An 18741-nucleotide genomic window follows, 5' to 3' on the forward strand; every position below is an offset into this window, starting at 1 on the left:
TAATATGATGGGCGTTTTTCAGCGGAGTCATTCGAAAAATCTAAATATTGTGCTAGAGACTCCGTTTGTTGCAGCATGAAGGTAAATGATTGATTGTTACCGAATGTTAAAATTTTGTCAGTTATCGTGATTTAAAATTTTGACAGTTAAAATATTAAAAAACTGTGAAGAGCTAAAGGAATGATTTAGTTTTGTTGTATTCTACATGAAATTGCACACATTTTGATGTATAACACTTTATGTAACGAATAATATGAAAGGGCGAAAAAATTATGGCAAGCTGACGCAAGAAATGACAGGATTTTCAGCGGAGTTTTTTTCAAAAATTCACCATAAATCTAAATATTGTGCTAGAGAAATTTTTTGCAAAATGAAGGTAAATTGATTCACCAAAATTTTAATTATTGTGCTAGAGACTTTCCGTTTGTTACAAAATGAAGAGTAAAGGAATGAATATCACCAGAATATGAGTATTTTTTGCTTACCAAGCTGACGCAAAAGAGACCAAGTTTTCAAAAAAATTTTTTTTTTTTTTTTTTAAATATTTTATTATTGTGCTATATATGTTACAAAATGAAGGTATATTGAATATATATATATATATATAAAAAAATTATATATATATATATATATATATATATACACATATATACAGACATTCATACATAAACACATATAAATTATATTGTTTTTACTTTGTTACAAAACATAACTAAAAGGAATGGTTGTGAAAAACTTTGTTTTTGCATAAAACGAAATTATACAAAACAGCAATGAATACAGATATATAAAAACTTGTAATAAATATAAAACTAAAAATAAATTCAATGCAGAATACTCACTCGTAAATATAAAACTAAAAATAAATTCAATAGAGAATACTCACTCGTAAATATAAAACTAAAAAAAAAATAAATGCAGAATACTCACTGGTAATCCTGACTCTTCGTGCTGTTTCTTGTTTTCTCCCTCCTCCATTGAAAAGTCTTGCATTTTTTTCCTCCCGACATGACGGGGCACAAGCGGAGGAGGGAGACACGCGCCTTACTGCTGGTGGGCCGCCCTTCGGTGGCTCGCTGCGTCCTCCGGTGTCGCTCAGGCAGGCACACTCCAATAAATAACCGCATTGTGGTACCTGCGGTTACACTCATCCAACCTGCAAAGTGCTACCTTGCAGGTGCGACACACGTACCGGCTGTCTCTCCTCTTGCCATTCATATGGCACACCCGGCACCGTTTCTGTCTGCCCCCTTCGATGAGCTCCAGTGTGTGATCTCCTGGCTGCAGCCGACACACTGGGTCGGCTACCCGACGGGACTGGAATTCGAGGGGCGGCGGCATCTTCAGGGGCGGCGTCATCATCAAGGTCGGCGGCAGCAGGGGCGGCGCCAGCAGGATGAGGAATTATGATGTCGGGGTATCTCACGACATCTGACCTTTCCTCTCGGGGCAGGGGGGCGCCGTTGGAAGGCCACTCCTCCGGATCGAAGTTGATGAGGGCATTCCCAGCCACCTCAAGAAACTGGATGTGGGTCAACCTCCGAGCGTCCGAATTATACCCACAGTAAATGATGTAGGCATTCTGGAGGGCCAACTGAAGGAGGTATTTGAGGAGCTTCTGTGTCCACCTCCTGGTTCTCCTGGCGAAGGGATAATACTGGATGAGTTGATCAAAGAGATCAACTCCTCCCATGTGCCTGTTGTAGTGCCCGATGACAGTAGGGCGCTGGACACGAAACTCCTCATATGTAACTCGGCCCTGCCGGCGTGTCTTCTTCCGCTGGGTGATCTCCTCTTGGATGGGCTCATGACTTGTCATAATCATGGGCACGAGTCGGACCCCCTTCCAACAGATGGCGAAGACATCTCCCTTCCGCCGCCACTCTGTCTCTCCTCTTGCAAGATGTTGCGGGTGGCTGGCAAACCTCTTGAGGACATTCGAGGCCCCACGCACCAACAGAAGGGTACCACTGACGTGCACACCTGCTTCATACAGTTCCTGGGCCAGGGATACAGAGTTATAATAATTATCCATAAACAGGTGGTATCCCTGGTTAAATAAACGATTCACAAGACCGAAGACAGTGTCACGCAGCGTGGAGAAGACCCCAGAATACACCAAGAAGTCCACGGCGTATCCAGTGTTGGCTTCCGTAATAAAAAATAACTTTACACCATACTTCTTTGGCTTCTTCGGGTTGTACACTTTGATACTTAGACGCCCTTTGTATGGCATCATACCCTCATCCAAAGAAAGGTTCTTGAAGGAACCACGAGAGTCTGGCACCGTTCACGAATGAACTCCAACACTGGGCGGACTAAGATGAGGCGGTCGGGGTTATTCGGGGTATAGCCCTTGGTTGAAGGCGTTGAAATACCTGTCCAACGCCAGGAAACTATCACGGGACATAATGCCGGCCACATTAGGTGTACTTAAAAAAATTCCGCCTCAATATTGCCTGACGTCAGCAGCAGGCATCATCCCAAAGAATATGTGGAGCCCCAAAAAGTGCGCCATGTCTGTGAGGTTGCAGCCCGCCACGGTCGCGACAACGTCGTCCGCAATTCCTCACGGCAGTACCGAGCGTAATCTACCGTCTCCGCAACCAGGAATTCAAGCAATTCCCGCATCAGGAAAAGCTGAATGAACCCCAGTACCGTGAGAGGCACAGGGACGGTCAGTCCAGGTACTGCCGTGAATGGGTGCATGTTAGGTGGGGTGGGGTCCTCCGACCACCCCTCATCACTTTCGGACGAACGGCCTTCACCCGAGCTGCCGCGACGTTGCGACCTTCTACGGGTTTGCGCTCGCGCACACACACGTGCACGGGCACGTCTTCGCACTCTCACACTCCCAGCTGGGCCGTCTCCTTCCCTTTCCCCATCACTTTCTGTTTCGTCCCCACCAGCCACAATCGAGTCATCCTCCTCCTCCTCCAACTCACTTTCTCCCTCGTAGGCACTAAACCCACTAAACTAATTCACTTTCCCGCTGAGGATCCCGTACGGACATTGGTGGCAAATACTCGTCATCGCTGACGTCAGGCGTTATGTCGTCATCGCTAGATGACCAACTACCACCGAAATCAGGACTTTCGACCTGCTCTCGATCGAGCTCCAACAAGTACTCGCCAATGTCCTTCTGTTGGAGGCCTCCCAAATGTTTTCGGATGCCCCTCAGGACACCCGATGCTTCCTAGGGGTCGTAAAAGGAACGGGATGTGGTCCTTGGTCGCCATAGGTCACACGTGGCGAACAACACGCTGCTGAGAAGCTGGGTCACTCTGGTTGCTGGGTCCTTCTCCAGCATCCAAGTCCAAAACTCGCCTCACACGCTCACTTCCGACAGGCAATGTGCGCCTTTCACGCTTCTGACGCCTTTGCGACATCTCTGCAAACGTTCTGTTGCAGCACGAATACGCTAACACTCGGAAAAGTTCAACAAAACACGTCTGCATCAAAATATCGCTCCCGCAAGGTGCTGCTCTGATGCTCTCTGATGCGAGATGGGGAAATTCGGCGCATGCGCGTCTGGGTGACGCTCAGAAACAAAACAACAGCTGGATCCGTGAACTCCCAGCATCCGCCGGCGCGGATTTGAAATCTTCCGCAAACTAGGCCTATAATTATTTTTCCGCGAATATTTAAAAAAAGCATTTTCAGTCGACGTTTGCAACGTCCACTCGGCATTCGACAGACAATTTTGGACGATGTTTAAAATGTCCAACAGGCGTTTAAGGGTTAACTGTAAGATACCTACACAAAAGTGGAGAACTAATCCATGCAACCATTGGTACAGGTAGACAAGCAGAATCCTTCTTTGTCTTGTGAAAAAGGGGTACTAGTCTGTATATGCAGACTGCTATAAAAAGGCATCCCAATAATTATGGCAAGTATAAGAAAAATTATCTTGCTTTGCTGGCTTCAATGCCAGGAATGATTTGAAATGTGAAATGTTAAGATTATAGGAAATCAGCTTCAGCTGCCAAGAAGTAGCTAAGGAGTTTTGAACACCATAAGACACTCGTAAAAGAGGAGGAAAGTCATGAAGCAGCTGTTTTGGAAAAAATGTCATGGAGGAAATTTTTTAGCAAAGAAGAGATAATAAACACTAGGTTTGAAGGCTACTTTTGAGCTAAATGCAGCTACCTTTAGCTGTGTATAAAGCTGTTCTACTGCACAATTAAATATACCATGTACAGTATTTGTCTCTTTATACTCAACAGCAGTCTTACTTTATGAATGTAACGTGGTCAAATATGGAGGCCTGACCTGTGGCTTGGGAGTCTTTTTTTGTATTATTATTGCTGGTAACAAAAGGTAATAATATTAGGGTGTATGTGCCAGCTCATGTAGATTTTAGTATATTAATAAAGGGTAAATAAATTAATAATGTGTATATAAATATACTGGAATCTAGCTGGATCTGAAGCTGTATCCTGCAGCTTTCTATGTTAATGTGCCACGCTACATTGTTTAACAATAGAAAAATCAATTTTTTTGGTTGAATGGGATGCATATTACAGCATTTCTCATTACTCTGTTTTGAATTATTAAATAGAAATAAAAGGGAGGATCCAAGATGCAAACAGCTGGACAGGCTCATAAAAAACAGACCTTGATAAAGCTAAAGACATTGTCTTGAACTACTAACATACTTCCTAGAATGAAGAATGAACATTTAAACATTACTGATAAACCTTCTGCCTTTTATTAAAGCTTGGTAAAACAATAAAAATGACTAAGTAAAAATTCCATACTAAAACTGTTAATATCTTATCAATTTGCCATTTTAATGTAATACATTAAACTGAAATCTAAAAATGCATATTTCAACAAAAAACTTACAAGGACGAGACCATTATCCTTCTGATTGAAAACTTCTTCACTGGTAATAACATTCAATACTAGCACTGTACTAACAAACTGAAAAAATGAAGGAAATACAGTGCATGAAATATAATATACTAATTTATTCATATGGAAAACAGCACCACTCCAAAAAACATGTTATTGATGAAATTTCAATATGAAGAACCTAAAAAGTGGTAATTACAATTCTTACATATGGTTTAAAATTAACTTGAAGCCTGCTCTCCTGCAGTTATTTTAATGACGTAATTCAGGGTGTAAATTCACCTGAATGCTGAATCCGTTCTTTTCATTATGTTGTAATATCCCAAAAGCACATGCTTTTCACAAGCACAAGTTTGAGGATTAGCACATAATTTCAAGACATCTGAGCTCCTCATCAATGTGGAGGCAAAAATTCCTGAAACTGTGAATTATACTACTGTACTGTATTCTTCTTGAACTTGTGGAACTGTAGTACTGTATTGATCACAATTTGATAATGAGATTCTTAATAAAAAACAAAATTTCTCTCAACAGTTAAATTTTACTCATTAAGTTTTAGATATTAAACCAGTTTTAAACTATATAAAAGCTTCAAATTTCATGGATACTTATCTATTATTATCACTGATGCCTTCCATCAATTTTTCCTTTATGGTGTTTGACCATGGCATGACTTCTCTCCACACTCTCCTGTCTCGTGCAGTTTCCGCCCAATTTTCAATCTGATCTAGATTTTCATCTCTGCCCTTCTCCTTGGTTTCCTATCCATTCATGCTGAGATTTTTATCCAACTAATTTTCTAACATAATAATCCATCCATTTCTTATCACATGGCCAACCATCTCAACCTGTGTACTTATTTACCATCTGAGCACACAAAAGTCATGAAAATTACTTTCATACCAACATGTCATATGAATGGCAAAATAAACAGACTGCTGTATAAATCAAAGATTAATTCATTAAATCCTACACAATAAAATTTCATACTAGCTCTTGAGTGAGCTTATCTTGAAAATAAGGTCCTGCACATCTTTATCCTTCAAATTTCCTTTTTCCTTCAAATCCAAACTTATTTGCAACAGAAGCTCCTTAGGATTTGATAAAACTTCAGTAACCCTCTTCATCACATCATGACTATCTTTATCTGTCATAAAGAAATCACAAAGGCTATGAAGCTTACTCAACAACTCTGTGGTTGTCCCAGGAAGGGACAAAAATTTTATGTCAGTTAATTTACGTTTAAGCTTCTCTTTGTCTGCCTGTATTGCACAGTCAAAATGTTCACCTTTTTCTGCCTCTTTTATCACAGCCTTCAATACTGTGTTTTCCTGTTTTTCAGAATCATAAACTGATGTGCTTCCATTCTCAGTTTCACATGAAGAAATATCACCTGGATTCTCAGAAGGTTTAACATTCTCTTCACCGACTAAATTCTGCTGGATGACATTCCAAGCTTCTTCACACTGCAACTCTGAATGTAGTAAACCCAACTCTGACACATGGTAAATATGAAGTAACAGGCTGAGAGCTTTACTAGAACCCTCTTGATATTCAAAGTTCTTGAGAACAGTAGAAAGATCAGTTAATCCTGAAAAGCAAAAATATATCTTAAGTTCGAGGTTTATAATACTGTACTCTGTTCTGTGAAGTCTTTTAATAAATGCCTTATGCTTTGAAGAAATAAAAGTGCTGTAAGTGAAATCTTAAAACATGTTTACTTTCTATTAGTTTATGAATTATATCCATTTACACAAATTTATGACTGAAAGCAAGGGAAAAATCTGGCAATGCATAATCTTCGATTAAAAATAGAAATTACTTGGAAACACTGCTTCAATAACCAAAAATTAACACTGAATTCACAAAGGAAATACAAACCTCGTGGGAGTAAAATGCGAGTAAGATGATATGCCTGGTCTACTTTTCCCCAGGACAAGGCATAATTCAGCATTTCTGTTAGATGAAGCTCCCATAATTCCTGTGTTGAGCTCATTAGAAGTTCACACAAAGCTATGGCTACAAGGAACCAAAGCTGGGGAAAAAATCACACTTAGTTTCTATTATAGTCAAACCACTTTACTTAACAAAACTATGAAAAATAAATGGAAAGATAAGGTTTTGATCATCTTAACCTGCTGAGCACTATATGAAATAAATATCTTGCATACAAGACTAATAAACTTTATGCTACAAATACCCAAATGTCACTCTCATTATGCCTAACTGCCCAATGGAAGGGAATCATTATTAAAACAATATGAGTAACTAAAACTGGAAATGACCAACACTTTTTATTGCCCAAATAAAGTTAAAGACTGTTTGATATACAACATAATCCAACTTGTCTCCTCTACAGTGTTGATCCACTTCTTCCATGTATGGAATGTTTTGACTGATAATACTTAAGAATTATGGCAAATTTTCTTTTATCTCCTCTACTGACAATTCAGAATGATTTTAACTTTTGAGAATAGAGGAGCTAAATCCAGGGAGTGGAGTAGGCCAGATACAAAATGATGAACTGCCCCTTTCAAGAATTTCGGAGAGTTTCAAATAAACTATCAACTGTCTGGTCACATCAAGCAACCTCACGCTGAGCGGTTTCCTTCAGCCAAAAAAAGATAATACCACACTAATTTCAGCAACTTTCACATGCCTTCATTTGGCTGTGGCAAAGAAGTTGTAAATCAGTATAATGAATGCTATATGTTTAGGCCCTGTAGTCTTTTATCATTTTGTTTCCAAAGTTCAAATCCAAAATAAAAGGTATTTAACATTAGATGATGGAAGACAAAGAAAATTTTCCACGATACTTGCACATCAGTCATCCAAATGTACTATAAGATGTACTACAAGATTCATTCCATGTTCTGGGAATGATGTACCAGCAGTGCAGGGGAGTACTTTGGATTAGGCAAGTATTTAAATCTTTTATTTTCTGGATGAATCTCAGGTATATATGGGCACACTGACTAATTTTGTTTACATTATATTCAGTAACATACTTAGCACTGCAAAATTTATGCACATTAAAAATTTGCTTTGAACTCTCAGATTGTGCACCTTTTTTTACCACATAATCATTACTATATAAACAATTTTTAACAAGACCAGTGAGTCAGACTGCTGCAAGGCTAGGCTCACCTGAAGGATTTACTCCTGTAAGAGGTGAACATTTGGTAAAGGTAATTATAGAGAAGTTGGACAACTAAGCAGAAAGAGACCAAAAGCAACGATTAAAAAGCATATGCAAAAAACAATACAGCTGGTGCTGATGGATACTGTCAAGAACCTCTAGTACCATGTGCAGTGGGGTTACTCTACAATAAATTAACTACAATTAAAGGTAACTGCTTGTCATAACTAATTAATTCTGTGGTGGGATCTATTTGGGATTTGGGATACAAAGTGGAAAATATCATAATCAATAAACTATGATATTCATGCTGAATAAAGATGTATATAATTAAGCTTTTGAGTTCATTTTTTAGTTATATTTGTTAGTACAGTACTGGACTCTTGTTGCTTTGCTGTGAGACTGAAGGTATTTTTAACAATATTCATTACATATTGCTAATGTTATTAAAAAAAATACATGCCAAAGTGGAATTCACCAAGTAACCTTCCACAGAACACATGTCCACATGAAAACACAGATCCAAGATGAGAAAACTGCACTGAAATACAGATGCTATATAAATGATAATAAAACTTATAACTGTATGGGGTTGTGAACGGCGAGCTCACTGAAGCCTTAAAACACAGTCTGGTACCAAGTCCTAGTCATCAGTTTCAAAATGTAACTATTTACAGCGTCATTTTCTTGTACCTGTTCTGTGTATAATAAATTGCTCACTATGTTTTGTTTCTGTTTTACTTTGCTGGTCTCTCTCTTTATTATACCGCATCTTAAAAAATTTTACACCAGTAACAGAAATAAAAAATTTATATATAAACAAACAGCTACTGGGAAAGAAAAAACAAAAACAAGACAAAATAACACGGCACTGAAGTGGCATTACAGCTTTTCTAAAGTTATAAGCACCAACACCAACAATATCAGAGAGTTTTCTGCAATTTTATATTAGAAAGTCATTGTTTTGTTGCTTTCTTGTAAGTGACTATCTAAAGTTTATAGTTAGAACCAAAAAAACAATTTAATGCTAAAGCGTATCTTTTTCTGTTACAATAGTCCTTGTGTTACTATTGTAACCTTTTACAAATGAACTATCATATTTTCATCTGAAATGTATTCTTATTTCTATGCACAATTACAATTGTTTTGGTAATTATTCCTGCTTCTCTACACCTGTCTTACCTGTTTAACAGATGTGGGCATCTGCTGTGCAGCAAGACTACTTGTAATAGTTTCATAAAGATGTGGATAACTTTCATCCTTGAACCCATAGTTTATCAATTCCACAGTTAAATGCTGCAGAAAAGGGTATTTTTCCTCTGCATCAGAAACAATAACTGACTCCTCTTCAGTTTCTGTGTTCCCCTTATTAACTACTTGTGACTTTACAATACAGTAAGTTGGAGGCTGTTCATCACTTGTGACTTCTTTTACAAGCTTTACCAGATTCTGATGGCAGCAAGATATAATGTGGAACCACTGAAAGATAACAAAATGGGATACATTAATAACTTTATAATTTTTCTGATGGCAGCAAGACATAATGCGGAACCACTGAAAGATAACAAAATGGGATACATTAATTTAGTTAGTTATAAATGATTTGTTTAACCAGACCTCTGAACTCTTTTAGGGTTCTTCTCGGGCTGGGGATACATTAATAACTTTATAATTTACTTAAGGATTAAATCACCCATGTCTGAGTCAATAAAATTATATTTACTCTTGCTTTTTTTAACCATTGGGTTCCTGGATAGGGAGCAATGCAGCTAGACTGAATGGAAGCCATATTAAAAACCTTTAGTTACCATCTAGACTAAGCACTGCAAAACTCAATGCAGGTATTAACCCTTAAGCAGTAAAAAATCAGTAAAAATATTCCACTTATGATTTCCTAAAATGAAAATACTTTAACATTAATTACTAAAATTAATTGAATACTCTACCTCTAATTCTGGCAAAAATGCCAAGTAACGATCTATCTTATCATGATCTTGCTTGATGCAGGCCTCTTTCAGTGAGAGCAACCCAATGGATTTAGCAAAATCTTTCTTTTCAGCATGTTTGTACAGAAGTGACGCAACAAAGAGAGATCCATGATCATTCCGTCGAGCCATGGTTGCCGCAGCCTCCTCAATCTGACCAATGCTTATCTGACTGAAGATTTCCAAAAGTGATGATTTTAGTATTACTACTTACTCCACTTTGCATATCCTATACTGAATCACTACAGGGAATTTACAAAGTTAATGTAGATATGAATTATTATCACACATCGAAACTTAACTGTGAATTCACAGTAATTAAACATATTAACCACTCAAAGTAAAGTGAAGTTGGACCTGCATGGAATTAGTGAGGTAAGCCCTTCACAGAATTGCAAGTAAAAAGGAAATACTGTATGTGATGCCAATCTAGACCAATCGGCACGTAAAACATGCCGTAGTGACTACATAAATTACTTTCTTGCATTCACAGGCTTTACACTGTAATACATTTTTGTAACCAAAAGCATTAACGTAAACATGTACCTAGGATCCTTATACTTGAAAGATTAAAAGATACTACCCTACTATATATGTATGAAGTTGTAATTAAAATTATTTTCATGTTTTCATTTAATAATGAATAGAATGTTCACCTATACCATTAATCTATATTACTCTTAGACCTTAAGGAAGTTAATTTCCAACAGTATGCATATGTATACAAGAAGCAAGAACACTAACTACACATCCACACAAACATTTTTCATTCTCTATATGGATGAATTTTCAACTACAGATAAGCTGAAAGATTAATGTACTACAAAGTAAATTGCTAAAATGTACGTATATATTAAAAAGGAGGTACCCATTATAATATAACACAGGATAAGAAAATTAATCAGATCTAAGACCTTCACATGATAACTTCGTAGCATTTCAGACCAGTGATGCTCTTGCTCACCTCAGTCTTCAATGCAAAATGTCATAAAACAAAGAAAAACTAACACCAAAATAAGAAATGTTAGAACTAACATGCAGAGTAAAATGTATTGTAGTTACACTGTAAAACCACCACACAAACATGGCGACTCAAACAGAACAATAGGGATAGGATAAAAGATTAAATACAATACAGACTATGCAAATATTATAAATAAGAAAAATTAATATTCAAAACCTGATATATTTTGCACGTTATTATTTGTAAAAGTAACGCACAAGCATGTGTCATTACATTAGTCTTGCCTATGTATGGTTTACTTATACAGGAATGAATCTTTGTGACTCTAAATTTTTAATATAATTTTAGAGTATTTACTATTCAAAATGTAACTTATCAGGGCATAATACAGGAATTTGATTATTTGTCTAGCAAAAATAATCTTCCTCTGGGGTTAGGATAGGCCTAAGAAAAACGTAAACTTTGGCCTTTTGGATCCACAGTAAATTTCGTAGATTTATTTCAGAAAACAAAGAGCATCATCAACGACAGGAAATACAGTACATGAATCATAAAAGAAGCATTCTTTCAGTTTCATGCTTTCTCCTTCACTACTCCATGAACAAATAAACTGTACCATGAATGTTGGGAAATAAATGAACAAGCAGCCAGTGAATATACAAAACTTTTTGTTTATCACATACTATCAGCCTGTTATGAGATTATCTGCCACTTTAACTATGAAAAATTAATGCTAATACAGAAAACAAGTAAAATTTTGTACTAGTTTTTATCCCATGCACAAATATTCCAAGCTTTACTCAAGAAAACGAATTTATAAAAATAATATAGCATGAATACTTACAGAGATGCAGCAAAATCAAATGCACCTTCAAATATTGTGGATGCAGCCCAACCAAGAGTAATCTTCTTGACAAGCTCTTCACTATAACCCCTACGACATTTGGCAATTGCCATAGCTTCCCGGAAACACCTATTCTTCATCAGCAATTCTATGGCTTCTTCAACCTAAAATATGCAAATGGTTTAGTTCACCATTATTTATGAAATTTACTGATTTATTGTATAAAAAGGAAATAAACTGAAAAACTAATGAACATTTCATAATCTTTATAGCGTTTATTAGAATTCCACGACCTTATCCATATTATCTTTCACTTTTGTGGAGAGCAAGAGAAAAAAGGACAAACCTGCAGAAATTTACCCATGTTGAAATTGCTTTAGCAAAAGTTGAAATATTACTGGTAGTTATAACAACCAAAAGTATTAGCAATTAGGATAGATCACACCCGATATATTCTGTCAAAACTGCCCTTGCATGTTGTTATGGAGTTTCTTACTATTTGCATGTTTCACAGAAATGGTCAGTGGAAAGGATAAGGGCTGAAGAGGAAAACTCAAGTGCATGGTTAACTTAATATATAATCTGACCCTTGGAAATTTTAACAATATGACCTAGTCTGATAAGGCTGCATAAAACACATATTAACAACATAGGGCAACCAAAATAATCAGAAGTTTGGCTTTACCCTTAACAGCTGGCTTGCCTATTTGTGTAATCTGTTAACTGAGACCCAACAAAAAAAGTCTGCATTTTAAGTGAATAAGAACCATTTCAACTAGAATCTGGAAGGACAGGTGTAAAAATATTTACAATGGCATTTCAAATTTTTACCAAAAAAGCATTCTCCTCTTTCCTTGAGCAGTCAATTTTAAGCTGAATTTTTTAAAACAGATAATTCTAATTTTAACTTTAGTATAAGTGTGTATTGGAATTACAAATGAATATTGCATCCAAATAAATACACTTGCAATGTTTAACTTGCCTTATTTATATTGACTAGATATGTTGCTGCAGAAATAAAATCTCCTTCCTCAATCAGCTGTTCTGCATACGCCTCACTTGCAAATTCCCACAACCTATAAAATGTTTTTAAAATATTCCATTGATATGCCAAAAAACAACTGTTTGACACTGAAGATAATTAATGCTTGAACTATAATTCTACAATGTTAATCATGGATGACAAAAGATGCAATTATGTAACCTTACTTAGAAGACTAATTACCTGTAACCCTCATATTTCTTTTATGCTTTTGCAAGTTTAACCATGGAAACAAATTATTAGTTCACAATTACAACTTCAAAATACTGTAACAAAAAATAAGTGCCTCACAAAATATTGTAAAGTTATCAAATATCAATGTGACATCCGTATTACTCTCAACACAAATGCATTCTAGACAGAACCAGAGCCTATATAAGAAATAATATACGAAATTGTAGCTATGGCAAAGATAACAGAAATGACTTACAGAGCTGGCCAAAACAGATGCTATACCAGACAAAGAAGTAGTATTGCCAGAAAACACATTTACTTTGGATATATACGCAAAGGGATTGTGTCTGCTCACTAATGTCTCGACTATTTTTATTATGCTGACCCATCAATGAGGAAAATCGCAAACAAGGTATTATTATTCATAAGATGAACCCTTTTGATATGGAACAAGCCCACAGAAGCCACTGACTTGAAATTCAAGCTTCCAAAGAATATGGTGTTAGTAATAGCATTATATAAATCCATATTTGAAGAAATGAAAAGTAAAAAAATAAGCCCAACAGAAATCATAATGTATCTCTCAGAGATAAAACCCAAAATCTCAGCCTCTCTTATCCCCTTGCCATCTGAGACAGCTTGGTAGAAAGAGATAAAATGTAAATATATAATATATATATATATATATATATATATATATATATATATATATATATATATATATATATATATATATATATATATATATATATATATATATATATATATATAATATATATATATATATATATATATATATATATAAAAGGCACAAAGTGTTCAGAATAAGGTATGTACAATAATTTCTTTCAGTACTGGTATTTGGTAAGTAGATACATTTCATTTGATGTTAACCTACTGTTATTGTATAGTAGTTGTCTTTGATAGGTTCTGCAGTATATTCAGCAAAGTCATCAACACATTCTAGCCAGTTTTTTCTAGCATGAGTTTATAGCCTCAGGCATGATAGTTTTTAAGGCTCTTTTGATATTTATACCAACTGCAATAGTATAAACTTTCTACAGTTTCTCTACATTTCCTTTTGTGGGGTCATCTTCCATAGCCTGGGCAATCCTTTCTTATTAACCCTCATCTAGATGTTGGATTAAGGTCACTGTTGGATATCCAATCAAATGAATTCAACACCTTCAGTGGTTACTTCATGAGGTTCTGAATAGCAAGGGACACTATCCAGTACCAAAAAGATCTTAAAATGTAATCCCTTGCATGTAGGGGATTTTTACTTTATTCCTAGCCTAAGCAAGCCACATGCAGGTTTAAAGATATGGCCAAAAACTCACAAAAATTTCACTTAATTACTGATAAAAAACCATCAATAATGAAATCCATGAATTCAGAGGAACAATGAACAGTATAATCAAATAATCAAAGTAAATAAGGAGAGCAAACTTAGATGATACATACACATAGCCATTCATACAAATGAACATGAGTACTTTACATGAAAAATAGCCAGTAATTGAAAATTTTAATAATCTATTCTATAAATATATAAAAAGTACCACAAAGAAAGCATACCTACTATGTAATACATAACTGAAAGACAAAGTAAAATTTTTCATATTAATAAAATAGAACTGAATAAACAAATCAGCTATTATTGTTATTACCAACATTATCTGAAGCAATTTAAAAGAGACCACCATAAAGTACACCACTATAAAGTACCTTCATGGGACAATTAAAAAACAAAATGCTCCAGACACTTGCAATGAACCTTAAAGGCTTGCTGCAATTGGTCATAATAAGACAAAAAAAAACCCAAAAGCTATAATAAAACTGGTCTAATAAGAATTATTTTAAAATTCTGCCTAAATGCATGGCAGTTTCTTAAGCACACTTTTCACAAAATGATTCTTACTTTATAGAAACTTGCGGTGCACTAGAAACTAGAAATGGATTGAGCTGCTTCTGTCGAGCAGCACTGAGGATATGTTCATTTAATGATCCACGCCAGCAATGCATTAGGTCTCCTTGAACAGAACTGCCTCTTTTTATATGCTCTGAAACTATAAATGATCATATAAGAAATACTGCAGAAAAAGTTCTAACAAATGCAAAAACATTTAAGAATTATGGCCTTTCATAAATATAATACAGACACGTATTAATATATTTTCAAAGCTGATAATACACACACTGGAAACAACAGATAATCATTAAGTAAGCCCTCAAATTTCCAGCGTAAGTCTCCCATAACATGGTTCACATCTTCTAACAATTGCTATTTGCTTTATCTACAAACCCATTAATCATATAAAGGCTGTACTCACCATTAATGAAGTGTCCTTTAAAATTGCAATACTAATTTAAGCACAACTGAAAACCCTAATTTCTCTCCCTCAAGCATATTACTATATAACATGTACTCAGATATCTGATCTTGCATATCATAAACCCCTCAAATCTCACCTCCAACATATAATTTCATCATATATCCTGTGATACTGTGTACGTTCCATTTTAACTGAGTACTAATTAATTTACTGTTGGGAAACATAAACAAGGGAGGATTTTTTTTTATTTTGTCACTGTTTATCTGTTAATAGCCGACTTCCCCCTCATCTACCCAGAACATACACAAAACTTCCCAGCCATTTGCACAAAACACATTATGTAAAGGGTACTGAAAAAATAAATAAAAAATCTATTCAAAATTTCTAATAAAAAGATTACAATTATATATGACAAAAACTACTTCTTTCAAATTTCGCTAGTTAGTAGTGATGAGTGAAATATAGTCTAATGCTTTGATGACTAATACAGGACAGCCTAACCTTTTGCACTGCATGGATATGTCACACACATTCACTAAGCAATTTGTGCTAATATCTTGTAATCAAAGTTTGATGAGATACATTAGTCATGAAGATTGAAGTGTCTTTTAGATAATTAGCCTAAATTTTGATGGATATTGGCAAAACTGTTGTCACTGTTTTCAGTATTGTGTGAAAATCTTGAGTGGAAGGACAGACTTGAGTTTTCCAGCTTATCATTCAAACATTTTTTGGGTAAGTTTCATTCAAACATATTTTGGGTAAGTTGAAGTCCTATCTAATCCATACTAACAGAGGGTAAACAAATGTTCTAACTTTTCTATGAAGTTTGTTAAATCTTCTAAAGTAGCTTAGTTTAGATACAGTATGCTCTGAAATTTTGGTCCTAAAAAAAGGACCATGGGCACATGTTGGCCATTTTCTCTGCTTTCTATGATAACTGTCTATAAGAGAAAATGAATTGCACACAAGTTTTTAACTGGAAACTTCACAACTATCTAGATTCCTTAAAATTTCTCATTTACTGTTTTACTTTTTTCTTAATTTATTTCATTACTTTATATGCTTTCAGGTTCTCCATGGTTTTCAGTCACTCAGTCAAGTCATTCTATTCAGTTTGTGATGCCATAAATTTTTTATAAGAAAATGAATCCCCTAAAGATGAAAATTTCATAGATAAGGTTGAAATCCCTCAGCCAGTAAATGAATTAACAAATAAAGAGGACTCTGATGATGAGATCAGAGATCCAAACTTCATTTTGCAAACTTCATCAATATAATGATGAGGAAGAAGTAACTCAGCCAAAATGCAAAAGATAAAAAAAACTCTGATTTGTCTTGGAGAACAAAGGCCCCTTATTTCTCAGAATTCACATCTTCAATTACTAACGGGGCAGATGAAAAGTTGAAATCAATGAAAGATGAACTCTGTGACAAAAGCCCAAATGAAATTTTTTAACTTTTCCTTCACGATGATATTCTAAATAAAATTTGCAGAGAATCTATTAATTACTTCACACAGAAAAATTTACATGATTTCAACAGACTGTTTGCAAAATTTCTTGGGATCTTATTTTACTCAGGTTACCACAAAGTATTGCCAAGTGAAAATTACTAGATTTTAGAACAGTTACAAGAGCTCTTTTGCAGCTCTCCTTGGACTCTGATCCTAAAAATTCTGGACAGCCAAAAGTATTATCTTCAAAAGTAATCCCCGAAATTAGAGTTTCTTCAAGTGGACATGTTCTTGATTGAACTGGAGGGAAACAACAGATGTGCACTTATTGTAAGAAAAAAAAAAAATTCAAAACAATGCTGAAAATTAACACTGGTCTTCACATTGAAGATGTTTTAACAAATGGGATTCCTAGTAATCTGTAATTCTTTTGCATTAGTACCTGTAAATGGAAAAGAGATAGCTTTTATTTTTTATTCTAAGATTTTTCATCTTTGACAATAAATTAATCTATTCTGAGAATCTTGTTTCACTGAACATAAGTACCTCAAGTGCCCATGGTTCTAAAAAAAAGGACCAAAAATTATATTAAATTTTTTCTTAAACTATTATAAATTTTTTTTTACATTTTTATCATAAAATAGTTGTGTAAAGTAATGTTTCTGGGTGCAAATTTCAAGAAAAAATTTTGGGCATTAAGAGGTTAAGCTAAGAATTAAGTCTCAAAGTCGCACAATACTAAAGTGTACAGCATCATGTAATTATTTTCATCTGCATAACCTAGGAAGTTTGAAGATGGTGAGCACTCTGCCTGTTTGCCTATCTGTCAAGCAGCACAATGTCGTACAGCACAGGAGCATCAAGCTAACAAACTCCTTGTCTTTTTTTTTTTTTAAATAAATTATTTTTTATCACTTAGAATTTAACATAAAAATTCTTATCTGTAAATACATAATCTTTGGATTCCTGACAAAGAAAGGAAGGAAAAAGAGAGGGCTGCAATAACATCCAAAAACATTTAATGCATACCAAACATCAATGATATATACTTACTTTCAGCTGTCAAAATTTCATCCATTTCCACTGGCTTTCCATATAATCTCAGCGCATACAAGAGTTCTTCAGCCTCTGGCATTTCTGTGTCTTTTTCCAACAAGAAATCAAATTGTTTGCAGACATTTTCAATGTTCTCAGTATCCAATTCAACTTGATCATTACTGCTGCTGCAAAGTGAAATTTTTATATCCATTAACAATAATAATAAGTATAAATGATATTGTAAGGGTATATTTAAAAAGTATGCATTTTTTCTAAAACTGTAAATAAAAAAATTAGCTATTATTTTTATCATCTCTGACAATCACACAAGATCCAGCCCAATGTAAGCGATGCTCTAACTATGCACATAAAGCGAAAAATGACATAAAAAGACCTGATTTTATCATTTTCAAGAAGGTAAAGAAAAAAAAAAAAGATTCACTACATTCACTAAACTTGAAGGTACGTAAGAGAAAATATAGAAATGGTGGAGATGCTAGCTTGAAGAAATGAACACTTGTAATGCAAGGGAGGTAAAATAAAATAAAAGGTGCCACAAAAGCACTTGGTTACACAATCAAATATTAACTCTGGTAAAATAGTGTCAAGACAGACAAAATGGAGTAGGCATATACAACAAAGACGAAATAGTAAACGTAGTAAAAGTGGAATGAATATAAGAAAAAATGTCTAACAAGAAAACTTCTTACAAACCCATTATAATTAGCTCACATCTGTGGTCTTTGAGAACCTACAACCGTTCAGTCTTTTTGCTTAACATAAAGAAAAAAAAAGTGGTGGTAGTCCTGTGTATTCCCATAAGGTCCCTGGATCGCAAATACTTAATTGCCTCACTATTCTGGCAGTTTCACCTATTATCTGTTACATCAATGGGACTGGAGGGCA

At 35.1% G+C, this 18741-nt stretch overlaps 1 protein-coding gene across 4 annotated transcripts in view; it reads right to left on the minus strand.

Annotated features, from left to right (window-relative positions):
- Positions 1-4695: 4695 nt before the first annotated feature.
- The window catches only part of LOC136839274 (gem-associated protein 5-like), a 76324-nt gene continuing 62278 nt past the window's right edge, over positions 4696-18741 (minus strand). For 2 of the 4 annotated variants that reach the window (XM_067105073.1, XM_067105075.1), the window contains exons 18-25: positions 17851-18020; positions 14927-15074; positions 12772-12865; positions 11790-11953; positions 9943-10153; positions 9179-9475; positions 6739-6892; positions 4696-6448 (exon numbers count right to left, since the gene is read on the minus strand). In XM_067105073.1, coding sequence (XP_066961174.1) covers positions 5847-6448; positions 6739-6892; positions 9179-9475; positions 9943-10153; positions 11790-11953; positions 12772-12865; positions 14927-15074; positions 17851-18020 — 1840 coding nt within the window. In that variant the 3' untranslated portion in view covers positions 4696-5846. The remainder of the gene's footprint in view (positions 6449-6738; positions 6893-9178; positions 9476-9942; positions 10154-11789; positions 11954-12771; positions 12866-14926; positions 15075-17850; positions 18021-18741) is intronic. The other 2 variants (XM_067105074.1, XM_067105076.1) reach the window with 1 other exon arrangement.

This window comes from Macrobrachium rosenbergii, chromosome 6 (assembly GCF_040412425.1).
Source record: "Macrobrachium rosenbergii isolate ZJJX-2024 chromosome 6, ASM4041242v1, whole genome shotgun sequence".
NCBI lineage: Eukaryota > Metazoa > Arthropoda > Malacostraca > Decapoda > Palaemonidae > Macrobrachium > Macrobrachium rosenbergii.